The 18,009-nt window shown below is 41.0% G+C and overlaps 1 protein-coding gene across 2 annotated transcripts in view; it reads right to left on the reverse strand.

The window, feature by feature from the left end:
• LOC139471660 (ski oncogene-like) overlaps nt 1–18,009 on the reverse strand; it is a 47,324-nt gene that overhangs the window by 9,064 nt on the left and 20,251 nt on the right. The window contains exons 2-6 of one of the 2 annotated variants that reach the window (XM_071254089.1): nt 14,735–14,934; nt 13,693–13,782; nt 12,849–13,063; nt 12,423–12,625; nt 9,675–9,848 (exon numbers count right to left, since the gene is read on the reverse strand). In XM_071254089.1, the coding sequence (XP_071110190.1) occupies nt 9,675–9,848; nt 12,423–12,625; nt 12,849–13,063; nt 13,693–13,782; nt 14,735–14,934 (882 nt within the window). The remainder of the gene's footprint in view (nt 1–9,674; nt 9,849–12,422; nt 12,626–12,848; nt 13,064–13,692; nt 13,783–14,734; nt 14,935–18,009) is intronic. The other variant, XM_071254090.1, reaches the window with a different exon arrangement.

The raw sequence follows: 18,009 nt of genomic DNA on the forward strand, positions 1-18,009 counted from the left end.
CTATCTATGTGCCAAGTATGACGAAGAAATATGGTACGGTTTTCAAGATCTGCTCCGGAAACGAGGACTACTGCCATTTTCAGTCTAAATCAAAGTCATTGCCATGGAAACTCAAAAAATATTGTTTTTAAAAATCCAAAACTATCAAAAGGCACCAGTTCACCACTAGACCTATCTATGTGCCAAGTATGACGAAGAAATATGGTACGGTTTTCAAGATCTGCTCCGGAAACGAGGACTACTGCCATTTTCAGTCTAAATCAAAGTCATTGCCATGGAAACTCAAAAAATATTGTTTTTAAAAATCCAAAACTATCAAAAGGCACCAGTTCACCACTAGACCTATCTATGTGCCAAGTATGACGAAGAAATATGGTACGGTTTTCAAGATCTGCTCCGGAAACGAAATGTGACGGACGGACGGCACCCATTCCTATATCCCCCTTCCACTTCGTGGCGGGGGATACTAATCACAGAACAAGCTGAAGGGAACAAACATGTTAGAGGTTGTCCTACTCCAATTCAGAGTTATTTCCCTTTGACCATACCATCACAGAATGTCATTGGCTCCATTCCATTCTGCTTCAGATCACAATTATGTCTTATATATTGGTTCAAATAAGAGCAAAAATACCATATACCCTAAACTGCAATGCGATTTAGTTTTTACAAATTCAACCCAAGGAAAGACTTTGGACTTAAAAACAAAAATCAAGTGAAAACTCAAATAATTTTTGTTCTCAAAACATCTGTGATAAGAAATGTCATCACTTTGGAATGCAGTGACATTCAACAATGGATGATATCACGTTTCCACTTCAACCAGAGGGAAGGATTTGTGTACAATGATAATCTAATTAAATAAGAGATGAATTAAACATTCATACTGGTCAAATACAAAATGTTTCAAATTCTAAGAACAAGAATAAAATAGTATTTAACCCAAAACTATTCACACATTGAAGGTTTTTTAGGTTTCAAACCTCATTTGATCACTTTTCAAACAGACAACACACACACATTAACCTATTTTCTGAAAAAATGTAAGATTCTGGAAGAACATGTGTTCTCCGATTCAAGTATTCTGTTTCACAACCCTCCAGAAACCAGGTGAGGAGGAGTTGGACTGATGTGTCTCCTCCAGCGTTGCTGTTCCATTCCACACAAAATCTACACATTGAATAATATACCTCAGTCCTTGCTGGGAGCTCCGGACATTAAAACACATGAAACAGAATAGATCATGACGACATTATCTGGGAAGACAAGAACAAAATATGGCATCTTTTGAACTAAATGTCACAGTGTCTCTTTGGACATAAGAAAAAGGTTATCGTTGCACCCGGCCTGATTCAAGAATAATGCTCAGGTCACAGATAGGTTCCAGTGCCCAAGTCTACATCTTTGGCATGCTGCTGTTGGTGTGTATCCCTCTCGTGTATTACCAGTTACATTTGAAAAATGTAATACACAAATGCCAGATATATTTATAACCAAAATATTTAATAAAAGAGTTTTTATTCATTTTATTTCATTTTAGGTCAACTGATTTCAAATCTATGAGATCAGAATTATCATACCAAAGGCCCAAATGCTAGATACCTTAATAACCAAAATATTTTTTAAAAAAGTTTTCATTCAATTCATCTCCATTGCGGTCAACTGAATTGGAAGCTGTGTGAGTTATCATGCCAATGGCCTAAGCATGCAGAATTACATTTCATTCTTGCTGCATATTAAACATATTTCCCATTTTTTATAAATGGAAATCCCACAGTATCCGAGACAGCAGCTGTTTGCATCATTTACTAAACATCTGGTTATATGTATCAAAACAACATCAGTGCACAATAACAGTTTTTCCTTTGCAGACCTACAAATCCAAATAACACCAAAAAGTCCAATGTCTATCAACCATCCCTGCTTATAACAATCAGCACACAATATCCATTTGGCTCATGCTTCCACATTAACACATTTCCGAACATATTCAGGAAAAAAAAGACCCAATTCTTACTCAAGTTTAAGATGTTTCAGATTCAAACTCGGAAAATATCTAAAGACAAAACCGTAATAACACATATGTTATCTCGTAAGCATTTTACAACGAAAACATGATAAGCAACATTCCTAAATCTGCCTCCAAGTATTTTCTGCAAAGTCCACCTGTCTCACTGCATCCTCCCCCCTCTGATAAGCCACTCAACTTGGCATCCCCTTCCCAGCAGGACCCGCCTAGCCACCAAGGCTCCTGTATATGCTTCTGATTTATGCTGAGCAGAAAATAGATAAACATCCCATAAACAAGACACAAAATGAGACAGAGAAGGTCTGGTTCAAGTTAGCCTCATCCTACTGTAGCTTTAGGCTTTAATTCAATTTACCTCAAATAGACATTTCTGGTAGCTTACAAACATGGCACCGGCACCTTACCAACTTTTGTTTAATTCAATTTGATGGGCGAAAAAGTTTGAGCCTTTTACTTGGGAGGAAAACGTGAATCTTATTCGACCTTTACAGCCAATACGGCAAGTCCCCACAGAGGACTCATCTTCCTGCAAGTCTTCATCCTGCCTGTGAAGGCCATGCAGGCCTCAACAATGCTTCTGTAAGATCACAAAAAATACCCTGTTGCCATGGCAACCATCAATTAGAAATGTCGAGCTCTTAGACAGAAGTGAAGTGATAGTCGCCTCTGCTGGTCTGCTTAACGAGGAATGTTATCCAATCAGTGCCGGAAAGTATGGGGAATGAAATATGAAGAAATTGGTGGGATTTGTTTTGAAATGAAGAGGGATTACTGCATAATTTCTTGGTCGTGCTGCGCACCTCTCAGTGCCAACATGCTGCAGATGTGTCCACCTTTTTTAACATATAAAAACTAAAAGGATTCCATTTTTAATGGAGTCTTATCGTTTGGTTACATCCACATGATTTTCCCAATTATCTGTAATTACAATGAACAAAATAATGCGTATTAACATGCTCCAAAGAATACAGTTTCCTTATTTTCAGATTGAAATGCATATGATAATTCCAAACTTAAAACTAAACAGGATTCATTCCTGAAAGTGTCATACTTCCCAAAACAACAACATAATTATCTCATTAAGCAGAATATCACAATCCAAACAGCTCTCTGAAACATCCAAATTCAACCTTGAACACTTGCAAAATACAATTTTACGTAAGAAGAAAACAAGCCGATTTTTCCAACCTTGACCTGAAGATCAGGTGAGCGAACAGACATAATTATACCAGTGGGCCTAACCACTGCGCTGCCAGCCAGCCAACCCAGAGGTCACACGATGATAGCACAGTGCCGCTTGAGTGCTTGGCTGAATTTACTGGCCGACCTGTGGCCCCTCCCTCCCATTGTACAAAGCTGTAGGCTGTGCCCCGTGATGTCGTGACCTCAATACAGTGTGTTCCTTGGGTACTCGGTCATGTAGTGCCTGCATTTTCTCACTGCATCAAAACTCCCTTAAATTCAGCTTGCGTTTCCTCTGCTGGGGTTCTAAATTTGATTTAAATCCTGATTTTTTAAATGCACAGTGAAACTGTTATTTGCTTTCAATGGTTGAAACATTTTTGCTGAAGGAGTCATGGTGAGCTGCTGCCGGAGGAACGTGGTAGTAACACAATATTCAAAGAAATCCACCCAACTTATATCCTGTATTATAGCTTATCATATTCAATAGATCAAACAAATACAAACTTTAAATAGAATTTGAAATCTGGGACAGCATGATGTGAATTTAAAACTCAACCTGTTTAGTATAACCTATATACTGGCTAATGAAATTTTGTAAACCTCTCTGCACTTATATCAACACATGCACATGCACATGTATGCACTGTTTGCAGTACAAATACATAATGCTAGCATCGTCGTAGATGTCAAATGCAATAAAGCATAAAATTTATTTAAAACTGTAAATCTATATAATAAAAATAAAATTATATCATATTTGAAAATCCTTTATAAATATGTTAATTTGAAACTTTCATAACTTTCATCACAAATGATTTCAAGGAAGTAATCTAAAAAATCGGAAAAAGCTTCGCTTAAATCTTATTTAATCAGCTGCATCTTGGAATATTGACCCAGACACCAAACAAAACAAAAGGGCCCTGCCTTTAAAAAATAAATAAAAATAAAGCCACAAAAACAAGCCCAGTACCAGCGAACTGGTTGTTTACTTCAAGAATTTACCCACCAAAACAAGCCATGGTCATCACATGCGAGTCAACTCCGTTGGGCCTCGTAGACACTGTGTCATGAAAGGGTAGACACTGTGTCTCTCCGCAGCTCCAGACCCTCACCCCAGGTCGAGACGGACATCAACACAAGCCCACAACAATAAAATGTGACAAAATCGCTGTCTGCAGCCATTACACCAAGTTCAGATAAATACCACCACCACCACAGAAGAAATATTCACGTCAGTATCGACATTGATAAATGTATATGATGGATGATGAATGTAGATGCTGTATTTTTTTCTGTCACAAACTCGGCTGAGATAAAGTAATATGAGTCGGAGAGTACAAAGTAATGTTTTTTTTCTAAAATCTTCTATAGAACAGACATTTTGAAAAATCGGGACATATTAAATGTCTAGTCAAAAATTGTTTAAACACAACAAAAGTCATTGTGTGGGACAGCATTTCTATATTCTTTGTGAGTAGAGGCTGAAAAGGATTTATGTCGCATTTTTTTAATTTAATGGATTGAACAGCTACACTAAACCATTGTTCAAAAAAACAAGAATTCAACTGCATTAGTAACTTTAACATCTTGCAAAACTCTAAAACTTCTTTCAGGAAACACTAGTAAACTAAAAATACTACAATAACTTAAATAGTTTGTATTGCTAAACATTACATAGAAATGCATGCGAGTTGGAAGTAATGCATGCTTTTAATTGTATATTTTTTTTCAAATAAGCCCCTCAATTTTTCCATTTAACCTTGTCCACACAGACCTGACCACCCGATCCCGTTAGTCTCCTTTTACGGGAAGCATGGGTTGCTGAAGACCTATTCTACCCCGGATCTTCACGGGGAGACAAGCATGGGTTGCTGAAGACCTGTTCTACCCCGGGTCTTCCTGGGTCTTGGTCCAGTCAACTTGGAGGAGTTTCAGGCATGAACAACATACAGTGGAATCTGTCCAAACCGGACTTTTTCTCTGGTCCCCTCAGTTCCTTAATAAATTATTACTCATACTACAACTCTCTAATGCCGATTTTTTTACATTTCAGACTAAAATTACAGTCACATCAACCAATTTACAATTGAAAAGAAACTGTATAAATCGGACAGGACCAGTCTGACTGGACCGGACTTTCTCTCACTTTCAAGTAAGCTCAGTCCTTGTCAGCTAAGACAACAATGCTAATCCTGCAGGTAATCCTACTAATCATAATACTTTGTTGTCCGCTCAGTTAATTAGATTTTACTAACCTGTTATATGAGAAATTCAGCCTAATCAGATAAACTCAGTGTCATGAGCTTTTCAGCAAATAACGGTCAACACAGCTTGGCATAAGTCTACCACTTACCCCGTACTTGGAAACTGGGACCGAGGACACAATATTGAAACCAATCTTCAGAAATTTAAGTAGACCTTTCATAATGACTTTTACAAGTACAGAATGTTTTAATGTGTACTTTACGCCAGCCCATGTCAATATTTCATGTACAATGGAAGTGTATGTGAATATTGTTTGTTTTGTTTGTTTATTTTTTCTGTTTTGAATTGTTCCAATTTTATGATGATATGCTAGTTTTACATCTACATCTGTGATAGTCTAGTGTTTTTACTGTTCCTTGTCGACAGATTTAAATATCTTTATTTATTTATGATTCATGTCCAACTTGATTTAGTCATGATATGGCTGAAATATTGCCGATGTGACTATAAACATTAACTCACTCACTCACTCACTTGTTGTTTAATGCCGCACTCAGCAATATTCCAGCTGTATGACGGCGGTCTGTAAATAATCTAAGTCTTGACCAGACAATCCAGTGATTGACATCATGAACATCGATCCACACAATTGGGATAAATGACATGCATCAACTAAGTCAGCGAGCCTGACTACCCCGATTCCCTTAGTCGCCTCTTACGACATGCATGAATAAAGATAAATGATCATCGCTTTTCGTTTTGTCTTCAGTCCACGTTTTGTACTCAGTGTAGTCTGAACCTCAGCCTTTTTTACCGGAATGAACCAAGTTAATAGAAATGAAGAAAATACTGTTCTGCATATTATGATAGTAAATTTCCATGAAATCAAATAAAGTAAGTTTTGAATTTTGTGTACTTTACTGATGAACAATAGAATACAAACACCAGTAATAACAGTGAATTCAGTATTCAAGGCCTCAGAACACCAAAATATACTTGATAAATTTCATGCATGCAACACCTAATCATAATCTTGAAAAATCAAAATTATTAAAGCAACAATTTGAAACTTTTGATAGAAATAAATTTGAGAGTTGTTGCACAGTCCGCAGACGTCAGAGATATAAACTTCACAACTTTCAGTGGGTAAACAGAGTGTTCATCAAACACTCTTATCCTTCCTTATTGTATTTATCACATAACCGCCATCCTCAATAATAATGTCTTCATTCTTAAGACGGCAGTACAGGCAGTCATTCTTAACATATTTATAAACAGGATTGATATCGGATATACAAAATGCATATCAATATAAACTACTCAACATCTACACTCAAACTGCCAAATTAAACCATCCTAGCAAGTCATAAATTCCTTGACCGGTAATCTCAGCAAAGGCACCCCGTCAGATATCCCGGGTCCACAGACACAGTGATAAGTCAAGAGCCGTACAAACAAGGCTGACCAAAGGTTTGTGGCCTATCAAGGGCTTACATCACTTCTCAATTTGGAGATTTGACCTATAACTGACCAGGTCAAGCCCCTTATCTGAATTTCAGCAAAGTGGTTTAAGTGAATGTTTCATTAAGAAATGTACACAAGGAAATTTCATGTTCAAAGGTGTTGCATTGATCAAAGGACTTGCACACATTACAGACAATGCCCACTTAACTCCATTAAACATCTGATATGAAGAAACGCTAAACTTTCCCTGATTCTTACAGCTGTAATCCCATCATATGACCTTTAGGATGCCTATTAAGACCAAAATGTGTATTAGTTGGGCAAAGAAGAGCAGAGAAACATGGTAATAACTTATGGCAAATCCGTCTAAAACCAAGAAAACATCTACTGAATAACACTGAAGCAGCAAATTGAAGTGATGAATAGTTCGAGCAGAGCTTGCAAACTACAGTATGCTGAAGATAATACTGAATCCTTGTTCTTTACTTGACACATTTGCAAATCATCATAAATGCAATATTCAGGAGCTCTCCATGATGAGGCACAATATGAGCCCTATTTAGTTGTGAGCGAGTTTGGCTGAATGTGGGAGGAAAGCCCAACGTGATGCAGCGCCCCACACCACAAAGCTTCATCTTGGCACTACAACCACTTTGAGGTTCCCAGCTGAGGCCTGTTCCCTCACAACTGTTTCCAAGCCCTGGACTCACCTCTGCTCTATTAAACCACCAAAACATGAAATACTTGGACCCAAAATTGGTGAATAAAGAAGAATATCTTTTGATAGTACTGGCATTATAAGTATGAAAAAAACCTACAAAATACCAGGCATAGTAACCAATTTGTCTTTCTGGTAGTCCAGGCACCATGTTTTAGAGTTCAGGGACAATTGAAACAATCAGAAAATGTTTGCCCTTACAGCATGAGACATAAACTATCCAAGTGATGAATTTAAGATAGAGGCTGACAGGTAAACGTTTTGTACAGCCTGTCTCCACAGTCAACATTCCCTGGCCACCATAAAACAGCGGTAAAGCCTATCTGCAGATGACACTTCTTCCTGCTTTCTTGTGTCCCAAACTTGACATGATCAAACTTGAAGGAACAGATTGTGTTTCAGTTTCTGGGGCATGGAACATATTCATCTCAACAAGAACAGAAGAGAATGTTTTGTGTACATTGCATACAGTCTATTGTTTATTGCTTTTTGCTGCTCTCAGCAACATTCCAGCAATATAGCAGTAAGCCTTACCACCGGTCCAGTTTAGTTGCCTCCTACTACAAGCATTGGTTGCCGACCTGGAATCTCCACGGGAAGTCTTGTGAAAGCGAACAGCCAGCATGGGTTGTACTCTCCCCAGGGAGATGATAACATGATTGGTTATCATACAGTTGGAGCATGTCCTTGCATTACAGATGCAGGTATTCATTACTGCTGTTATTATTATTACCATTCTTCTTATCAAGATGATAACAAAGTTATGACAACCGCAACACATAACACAAACAATATATTAGCTGTCCACTATTCCTAAAGAGAACTTTTTCCCCAAAATACAACAGTGCCTACAGCACATCGAACCTCATCCACTACAAAACTTCCCTGAATTCATGACACAATAACCAACAAAAATTGCTTCGAATGTTCTGTATTGACTGTATATCAAATATACACAAAAACAGACTCCACACCTTTTAATCCAACCTTGAAGACAGCATGGAAACACTGCATCATTGAGTAGTCTGACCTTGGACTGCTGACAAGGTGCAGTTGACGCAAGCTCCACAGCTCTTCACAGTGGGCCCAGCTGGGGAGTTTTTGCCAACATATGTCTCTCCCTGGTGGAGCAATGCCAGCACCACTACCAACCATTTAGCAGAACTTGCCAGGAATTCCACCCAAACAGAGGGTAGCCTGACATGTTTACTCCATCAAGAGTGCAGTCCTCTGCTCGCATGCCCTGCTGACAATGTGGATGTGATTACCTTCACAACTGTTAACAGTCTCACTGTCCAGCCTTATTTTCCTAACCTACTCACCAAATTCTGTTGGTGATGCATTTTCTCATTTTATTCCCTAGACTGCAGCCGAGAATGTTTTTTCATCAAAATTTCAGCAATGTTTACCATTTGTAGGACTGCTGTGACTTGGTGTATGAAAATCACAGTCATTGTACGTATCCTAAACTGGACCATTGTCTAGATATGCTCGCACTGGAAACAACTGGGGATTGACACTACATTGCAGCATAAAAAGCAGCAATTAGGGCCGTGATTTGGCAATATGTATTTGGATATATTTGACTGACACTGATTACACATTCAGATCCTGGTTTCTACAAAGAAAATCATACTTAGTGTGGTCAGCTGCCACCATTCTGTAGTCATGGATACAGGGGAGATAACGTGAGGGAAAATCACTTCTGTTTTTTAGACGTTTGGTCAATCAGTTTCAAGGAGAAACATCATTTGTGAATGAATTTCAAAGTAGATTTTCGGTTGAAAGAAACAAACAATAAAACTTGTCACATTTTTTTACCTACTACACTAGAACACAGAAACATTAATGCAATTCTTGTCTGAAAAGAGTTCTGCAGGATACCGGTAATACCATGCAGTCCTAATGACAGTCCGTGTGTTCTTCACGTTTTACTGAAGATCCATAGCTGACTGTACATATTCAGAAAATCTGAAACAAGTGGGTAATTTCTCACAGACATTTCCACCTAGGCTCCCCCAAAACAACAACATAAACAACAACATGTACAACAACATGTACAACAGTACCTACCTCGCATTCATCTCTGGACTTCAACACATCAATCTCTTTCATAAGCCTCTCTTTCTCTTCTTCTCGGTCATGAAGACGACATTCACACTCAATTCGTATCCGTTCAAGTTCTTTCTGCAGGTTGCGTCTCTTCTCAACTCCATCCCGCATACGTCCCTTGACTGCCGCCACCTCCTACAGACAGACAAGCAACCTAACTTTAGACATTTATTTATGAAAAAGGTTCAGGTGTTAACATACAACTAATGACAGAGAATCAGAAGCTGCTACAAGGACACATGACATGCTGTTGGTATTGAGGGTACCCTAGAGCTACAATGGTACCCTATAGCGACATGGGATACTACATGGGGGTACACTACAGCTTCATGGGGTCCTCTACAGCTTCATGGGTCACCCTACAACTTCATGGGTCACTCAACAACTTCATTGGGTCCTCTACATCTTCATGGAGTAGGTACCCTTCAGCTTCATGGGTCACCTTACAGCTCCATAGGTCACCCTACAGCTTCATGGGTCACCCCACAGCTTCATTGGTCACCCCACAGCTTCATGGGTCACCCCACAGCTTCATGGGTCACCCGACAGCTTCATAGGTCACCCTACAGCTTCATGAGTCACCCCACAGCTTCATAGGTCACCCTACAGCTTCATGGGTCACCCCACAGCTTCATGGGTCACCCCACAGCTTCATGGGTCACCCTACAGCTTCATGGGTCATCCTACAGCTCCATGGGGTGCCCTACAGCTTCATGGGGTACCCTACAGCATCATGGGTCACCCTACAGCTTCATGGGTCACCCTGTAGCTTCATGGGGTACCCTAAAGCATCATGAGTCACCCTACAGCTTCATTGATCACCCTACAGCTTCATAGGTCACCCTGTAGCTTCATGGGTCACCCTACAGCTTCATGGGTCACCCTACAGCTTCATAGGTCACCCTGTAGCTTCATGGGGTACCCTACAGCATCATGAGTCAACCTGTAGCTTCATGGGGTACCCTAGAGCTTCATGGGTCACCCTGTAGCTTCACTGGTCACACAACAGCATCATGGGTCACCCTACAGCATCATGGGTCACCCTACAGCTTCATGGGTCACCCTGTAGCTTCACTGGTCACACAACAGCATCATGGGTCACCCTACAGCTTCATGGGTCACCCTGTAGCTTCATGGGGTACCCTAGAGCTTCATTGGTCACACAACAGCATCATGGGTCACCCTACAGCTTCATGGGTCACCCTGTAGCTTCATTGGTCACACAACAGCATCATGGGTCACCCTACAGCTTCATGGGTCACCCTGTAGCTTCATGGGGTACCCTAGAGCTTCATTGGTCACACAACAGCATCATGGGTCACCCTACAGCTTTATGGGTCACCCTACAGCATCATTGGTCACCCTACAGCTTCATGGGGTACCCTAGAGCTTCATTGGTCACACAACAGCATCATGGGTCACCCTACAGCTTCATGGGTCACCCTACAGCATCATGGGTCACCCTACAGCTTTATGGGTCACCCTACAGCTTCATGGGTCACCCTACAGCTTCATGGGTCACCCTACAGCATCATGAGTCACCCTGTAGCTTCATGGGGTACCCTAGAGCTTCATTGGTCACACAACAGCATCATGGGTCACCCTACAGCTTCATGGGTCACCCTGTAGCTTCATGGGGTACCCTAGAGCTTCATTGGTCACACAACAGCATCATGGGTCACCCTACAGCTTTATGGGTCACCTTACAGCATCATTGGTCACCCTACAGCTTCATGGGGTACCCTAGAGCTTCATTGGTCACACAACAGCATCATGGGTCACCCTACAGCTTCATGGGTCACCCTACAGCATCATGGGTCACCCTACAGCTTTATGGGTCACCCTACAGCATCATGGGTCACCCTACAGCTTCATGGGTCACCCTACAGCATCATGAGTCACCCTACAGCTTCATGGGGTACCCTAGAGCTTCATTGGTCACACAACAGCATCATGGGTCACCCTACAGCTTTATGGGTCACCCTACAGCATCATGGGTCACCCTACAGCATCATGGGTCACCCTACAGCTTCATGGGTCACCCTACAGCATCATGAGTCACCCTACAGCTTCATGGGTCACCCTACAGCATCATGGGTCACCCTACAGCTTCATGGGTCACCCTACAGCATCATGGGTCACCCTACAGCTTTATGGGTCACCCTACAGCATCACGGGTCACCCTACAGCCTCATGGGTCACCCTACAGCATCATGGGTCACCCTACAGCTTCATGGGTCACCCTGTAGCTTCATGGGGTACCCTACAGCATCATGGGTCACCCTACAGCTTCATGGGTCACCCTACAGCTTCACAGAGTACCCTACAGCTTATGGGTCACCCTACAGCTTCATGGGTCACCCTACAACTTCATGGGTCACCCCACAGCTTCATGGGTCACCCTAGAGCTTCATGGGTCACCCTACAGCTTCATGGGTCACCCTAGAGCTTCATGGGTCACACTACAGCTTCATTGGTCACACTACAGCTTCATGGGTCACACTACAGCTCCATGGGGTACCCTACAGCTTCATGGGTCACCCTACAGCTTTATGGGTCACCCTACAGCTTTATGGGTCACCCTACAGCTTCATGGGTCACACTACAGCTTCATGGGGTACCCTACAGCTTCATAGAGTACCCTACAGCTACAGCCACATGCAACATGACATGTTTTGTGATAAAGAAACAGTTGAAGGGCATATTTACCTGTTGGAGCGAGTTTTTGGCTATCGTTAATGTGTTGAGGAGCTCCACTTGTCTTGTGCGCAGCTTGGAAAACTCGTGCAGGAAGGTATCTTTAGCTTCTTTAGTGTTGGGTATTTTCCCGTCCAGTGCCCGTCTGATCATCACCATCTCTGCCTCCAGTGAACTCTCTGCTCGCACACCATCCACTGCGTGAGCCTCTTCTCCTAAACAGAATAATCCCATCACAAACAGTTCATCTCTTTCATCACAATATTCAATCTCAATATCAAAATATTCCATTGACAAAAGAACTCCTTTCAGTCAAAAAGAAAGGAATTAATCCCTAAAAGTGAAGATTTTCAAATGTTTAAGAGGTCATGACGAAATTAATTGATTTCAAAGCATTGCTAAGTTGAAGTAAAGGGAGGTAACTCTAAATCCACTTACCATCAGATGGGGAAGATTGTCCTATGGAGGAATCATCTGTGTCGGTGGGAAGGTCATATTCACGATAATCCTTGCTACTTCGTGGGGGGGACAATTGGGTGGAGTCAGTAATTTCGATTATTTTGGGGGTAGGGGAGACTTCCCCATTTTCTGACTTTCCTTTTTCTTGTGGTGGTGGAGCCAGAGCAACATTTGGTGTGAAGTGTCGCTCATACCTGATGAATGCAAACACAACAACAGTTGGTAAAAGCTTGGTCAAATGAACATTCTGGATAACAACAACAGCTCCACCAATACTTAAACAATACACAGTGAACACAGTATTGTTGGTGAGTGAGTATGGTTTTAACTCTGCTTCGAACAGTATTTCAGTTACGTCAGCTTGTGGGGAGAAGTCCGAAGTGATCAAGGTCATCGGTTTACCACTTTAGTGAAACCTACGAGCATGGGTATTGTGCTGACAAACCTAGAAACATAATCGGGGCAGACCATGGGATTCCAGCCCAGGGTAGATTTCTGCCACAGTAATGGGGCTGAACCCAGCACAGTGAATTCGGCGGCTTAGATGACCGGCTGCCCGGGCCATATACTGAGCAAAATGAAACTATAACAATATTAGTTTAAAGAAATCCAACCACATTTAATATAACCTTTCTCTCGTGACAGCGTTATAATAAATGTGGTTCCCTTGATTTCACATCAACCTGGAAGTGTTATTAGCAGAATTTTGCTGCCATATAAATTTTGAAAAGCATATTTCAAAGTTGCATTTAATCTTCTTGCTTCATGTTCATTTGAAGCCCCGAATGTGGCACTGAGGCACCCTACAGTTAAGGTTGCTCACCTCTCAGACTCAGAGTATGGCACCACTCTCTCTGGGTGCAGCAGTACCGGAGGACCGGTGTGTAGATAGGAAGGTAGGATCCCGGGCAACCTGCAGTAGAAGTGTTGGTCTAGAATGTAGCCCCGGACACCAGGTTCATCAACAACCTGTACATTTTAATAGAAACTCCATGCTGTCCAACAGTTTGATCCACAAGTTTCAGAATTAGAAACTCAGTAATGAGAACAAATAAGTAATACAACCAATATTCTCATTCCGAATGGAAGGGCAAAAACGTTGCCCAAATGTCAGCATGGACAGAGCTTGATAGGTCGGCTGCGAGCTTGCTGGCAAGATGTGTCATCGCAACCCAACATTGGAACTGATGCTCACTATGTCAACCAATGGTTTGCCTGCTCCAAAGGCCAAATACTGTGCAGGTGATATGAAATAGCTGTGCTTGTCCTGAATCAACATCCTCCTTATCTCCGGGCTCACATTCCAGCAAACCTACACAAACCCCTGGACCCATTCATACGGTTTTCACAATCTCAAATTATCTGCCCTTGATTCCCTTCCGCCAATTTAGTTGGCTTTGCTACTTGGTCTAACTACCAATCAGGTTGTGAGTTACGAACCAGTCTCAGTGTTGACTTTGTGACATCAACATCATTGCAGCCAGAACCCTTGATTCGATAGAGTTTGCGAGAATTCAACATTGTAAAACTGACTGACACACTATAGAATCTTTTAGATGGAAAGGATGTCCTTATGTCCATAAGAAGTGGTGGTGGCTGTTATGAGCAACTCAAGTTACCTCCCTTACCCATTTTCTTTTTTCTTATTTTTCCTTATCTCGAAGTCTGATTGGTCAGTAAAATGATAATGAAAATCAAGAACAGGTAATTGCAAAAACCTTGAGAATGGGTCCAGGGGTTAGTGTATGTTTACCGAAATGCAAGCCCCTGAGACATAGAGGACTTGGAATCGATGGCAAGTTGATAATGGGTGGAGGGGGCTACGTAAATTCCCCAGATCATCTGTGGAATGTGGATCAACTCACCCTTCTCTCATAATGGCTGGTGGTGTGGGTAGGAGCTTGCCCTCCTTGATGGCATTGAGCACTGTGGGGGACCAGGGTTGGAACGCCGACATTCCCCGCATGCTGGCTGGGTGCTCCGGGAGAGCTGGGATACTGCCTGGGGGTGATACTGACCCCTCCCCCTTGAGTCTCTTGCCCTCACACCCATCTCGATCTGGACTCTGCAAAGTGGACAAAAACAAACATGTCAACATTGGCCAAGCAACCCACGAATCTACAGTAAGATAATAATACAACTACACAACATTGCCATCACTATTTACATGATATTGATTTAGTGATCTAGTTCAATAGCATCAAGATTTATCGTGCCAGTGTCTCCATAATGAATATTCATAGAAAATGCAAACCATGTATTAAACTGATGATTACAAGAATCTCATCAGACTATTTTCTGGAATGTTGACTTTTACATGCTGAGTATTTAGTGAGTGAGTACTATTATTTTAGAAAAATTCCAATAATATCACTTTGTGACACCAGAAATGGGCTTTGCACATTGTACCCATGTGGGGAATCAAACCCAGGTCTTAGGCGTGACAAGTGAACGCTTTAACCACTTGGATACCCCACTGCCCCAATACAAATAATAACTTTTGATTACCTGGAATACTGTTAAAAGTGGCGTTAAACCCAACTCATTCACTCACTCTTAACTTTTGATTAATGAACACTGTCATTATTGACACCCTCAACGAATTCCTAAACTCCATCCAATCTCAATAAACTTATTACAAGTGTTAACCCAAACTGTGTCCTTCAATGATCCTTCACAGTTTAAACAGCATTGTTCAATAGCCATTTTCTTTGAAAATCAATACCCTGTACTATCCAAAAAACTATCGCCAGGCATGAAAACATCTAATTAAGCTACTTATGCATCTAATTACAGCAGTCAGTGGAATATTTCGATGATACTGCAGTGATAAGGCGATCAACCTTCACAAATGAACACATTGACAAGATAAGTAGCACATAATAAGCCATAACTACGCCACGGCAAGTCAAGGTGATGTCGCTGGAAGCCATTTCCAAGCATGGCCAAAATGCTTGCCGACTACATGTTTGACTGGAGCTGTTTGCTTAGAGCTGTTTGACAAGAGCACACTACCACAAGGATCTGAGTTAGGAGAGGTCTGCAGAAACCCATGCGACTAACCGGATCGGGTGGTCAGGCTCGCTGACTTGGTTGATGCATGTCATCATATTCCAATTGGGTGGAACAATGCTCATGATATCAATCACTGGATTGTCTGGTATTTACAATACAATATATGACTACAATAAGTGCCCTGTTGTATTGTTATCATTCTTATATGATAATGGAGTATTTATAGAAACTTAACCAAGCTTCTATTATCCAGCCTTGGTGCGTAATGAATTGTTTATATGTTTGTTGTTTAACACTGCAATATTAACAATATTCCAGCTATATGATATATGATGGCGCACTGTAAATAATCGAGTCTGGACCAGACAATCCAGTGATTGACATCATGAGCATTGATCCACACAATTGGGGCATGATGACATGCATCAATCAACCAAGTCAGCAAGTGTGTCCACCCGATCCCGCTAGTCACCTTTTACTGCAAGCATAGTTGCTTGGGGTGCTAAAGACCTATTCTTCTCTAGATCTTCATGGTCACCTTGAAGAATTGGTACACATCCCATAGAGGTGTCAACCTATTCCTTTTTCAATCACTTTCTGAGGACATTTTATAACTAATATGTAAAATTTAAATATTTGTTGTTTACCACTGCAATCAGCCATTCCAGCTGTATGATGGAAGCAATGAGAAACAACAACAAAACAAACGAAAAGCAAATTCATGCAATAACCAAAAATATCAAAATCACCATACAAAAACAATTAGATCAAATTCGATCAATTTGCACCAAACCTGTAACAATCGTTTTCAAAATTATTTCAGTTCTACAAAAACATTTACATGTACACTAATCTATGTGACTAACATTTAGTCCCAGAAATAAAGTTTTCTGATTTAAAAAAATATATCCACAAAATAAAATCCAAATGGAGCCCAGAACAATGCTTAATTTCAGGCAAGTCATTCTAGAGTTGGGTTTCCTGTTCAATTTATTCTCTTGGGTCTGGAAGACAAACTGTGGTGTGTTTCAATTAACAACCTCGATGCACCAAAATGTACATAATTTCAAATGAAATCACAACAAGATTGAACTTTTGACCCTTTGTCACTTCATATATACAGTGAATAAATATGCGACATTGCTTTGTTTGCTGGTACATATATACAGGAAGGCAGTGACAGCTGTTCAGGTAACAGCGTCAACAAATTACAAGCAAACTGTTGGTGTTTAGCCACATTTAATCATGTGCAAGGGGGGGGAGAGAGCTTGATGGTTCGGATCAAAGCTCACTATCTTGATACAGTCAATTAAAGATAAATGTTTCACCTGCAGTGCATGCATTATTAATGTACACAATACTCAATGAATGGGATTCAGGTTCGGTGTGCAACCAACCATGGACTTATTGTCCTGAAGATAACAATGCATCCGTAACCATTTCCCTCCAACTGCTGCTTGCTGCTTACTTATGCCCTTGTGGACAATATTAACAAAACACATCATCATTGCTTATGATTATGTTATTATAGATATTACATATCACTGACATTAATAACAGTAATTATCTACCTTTGCAACTATTTTTGTGATTACCAAAAATTCTGTGTGATTACCAAAAATTCATTCTAATCGGAAAATATTTTCACAAATCCTGTCACTATGTTGACTTATGATAAAAAAAACAACCCATTAATTAAGCCTGATACAATGAGTGGAAGTGGCCCCTCTTCCTATGCCATCGTTTAAAGGGCCAAGCCGTGGTATAAGCTTCTTCTCCATACCAATACCACCGAGTCAGCAAATGCACAGAATCATTACAGATATATCATGTGTCTATGCCGCTTATGAGACGCCTGTTACAATTACTAGAATGATGTGTTGCAGGTTCCATCAACAATGTGTGAGTGAGTGAGTTTGGTTTTACGCCGCTTTTAGCAATGTTCCAGCAATATCACGGCGGAGGACACCAGAAATGGGCTTCACACATTGTACATATGTCGGGATTCGAACCGGGGTCTTCGGCGTGACGAGCGAACGCTTTAACCACAAGGCTACCCGACCGCCCCTGTTCCAACAACAGACACCAACATACATCCTCCTAACTCCCATAATCCCACGATCAT

This window comes from Haliotis cracherodii, unplaced genomic scaffold, assembly GCF_022045235.1.
Source record: "Haliotis cracherodii isolate W230 unplaced genomic scaffold, xgHalCrac1.p SCAF_23, whole genome shotgun sequence".
Lineage (NCBI taxonomy): Eukaryota > Metazoa > Mollusca > Gastropoda > Lepetellida > Haliotidae > Haliotis > Haliotis cracherodii.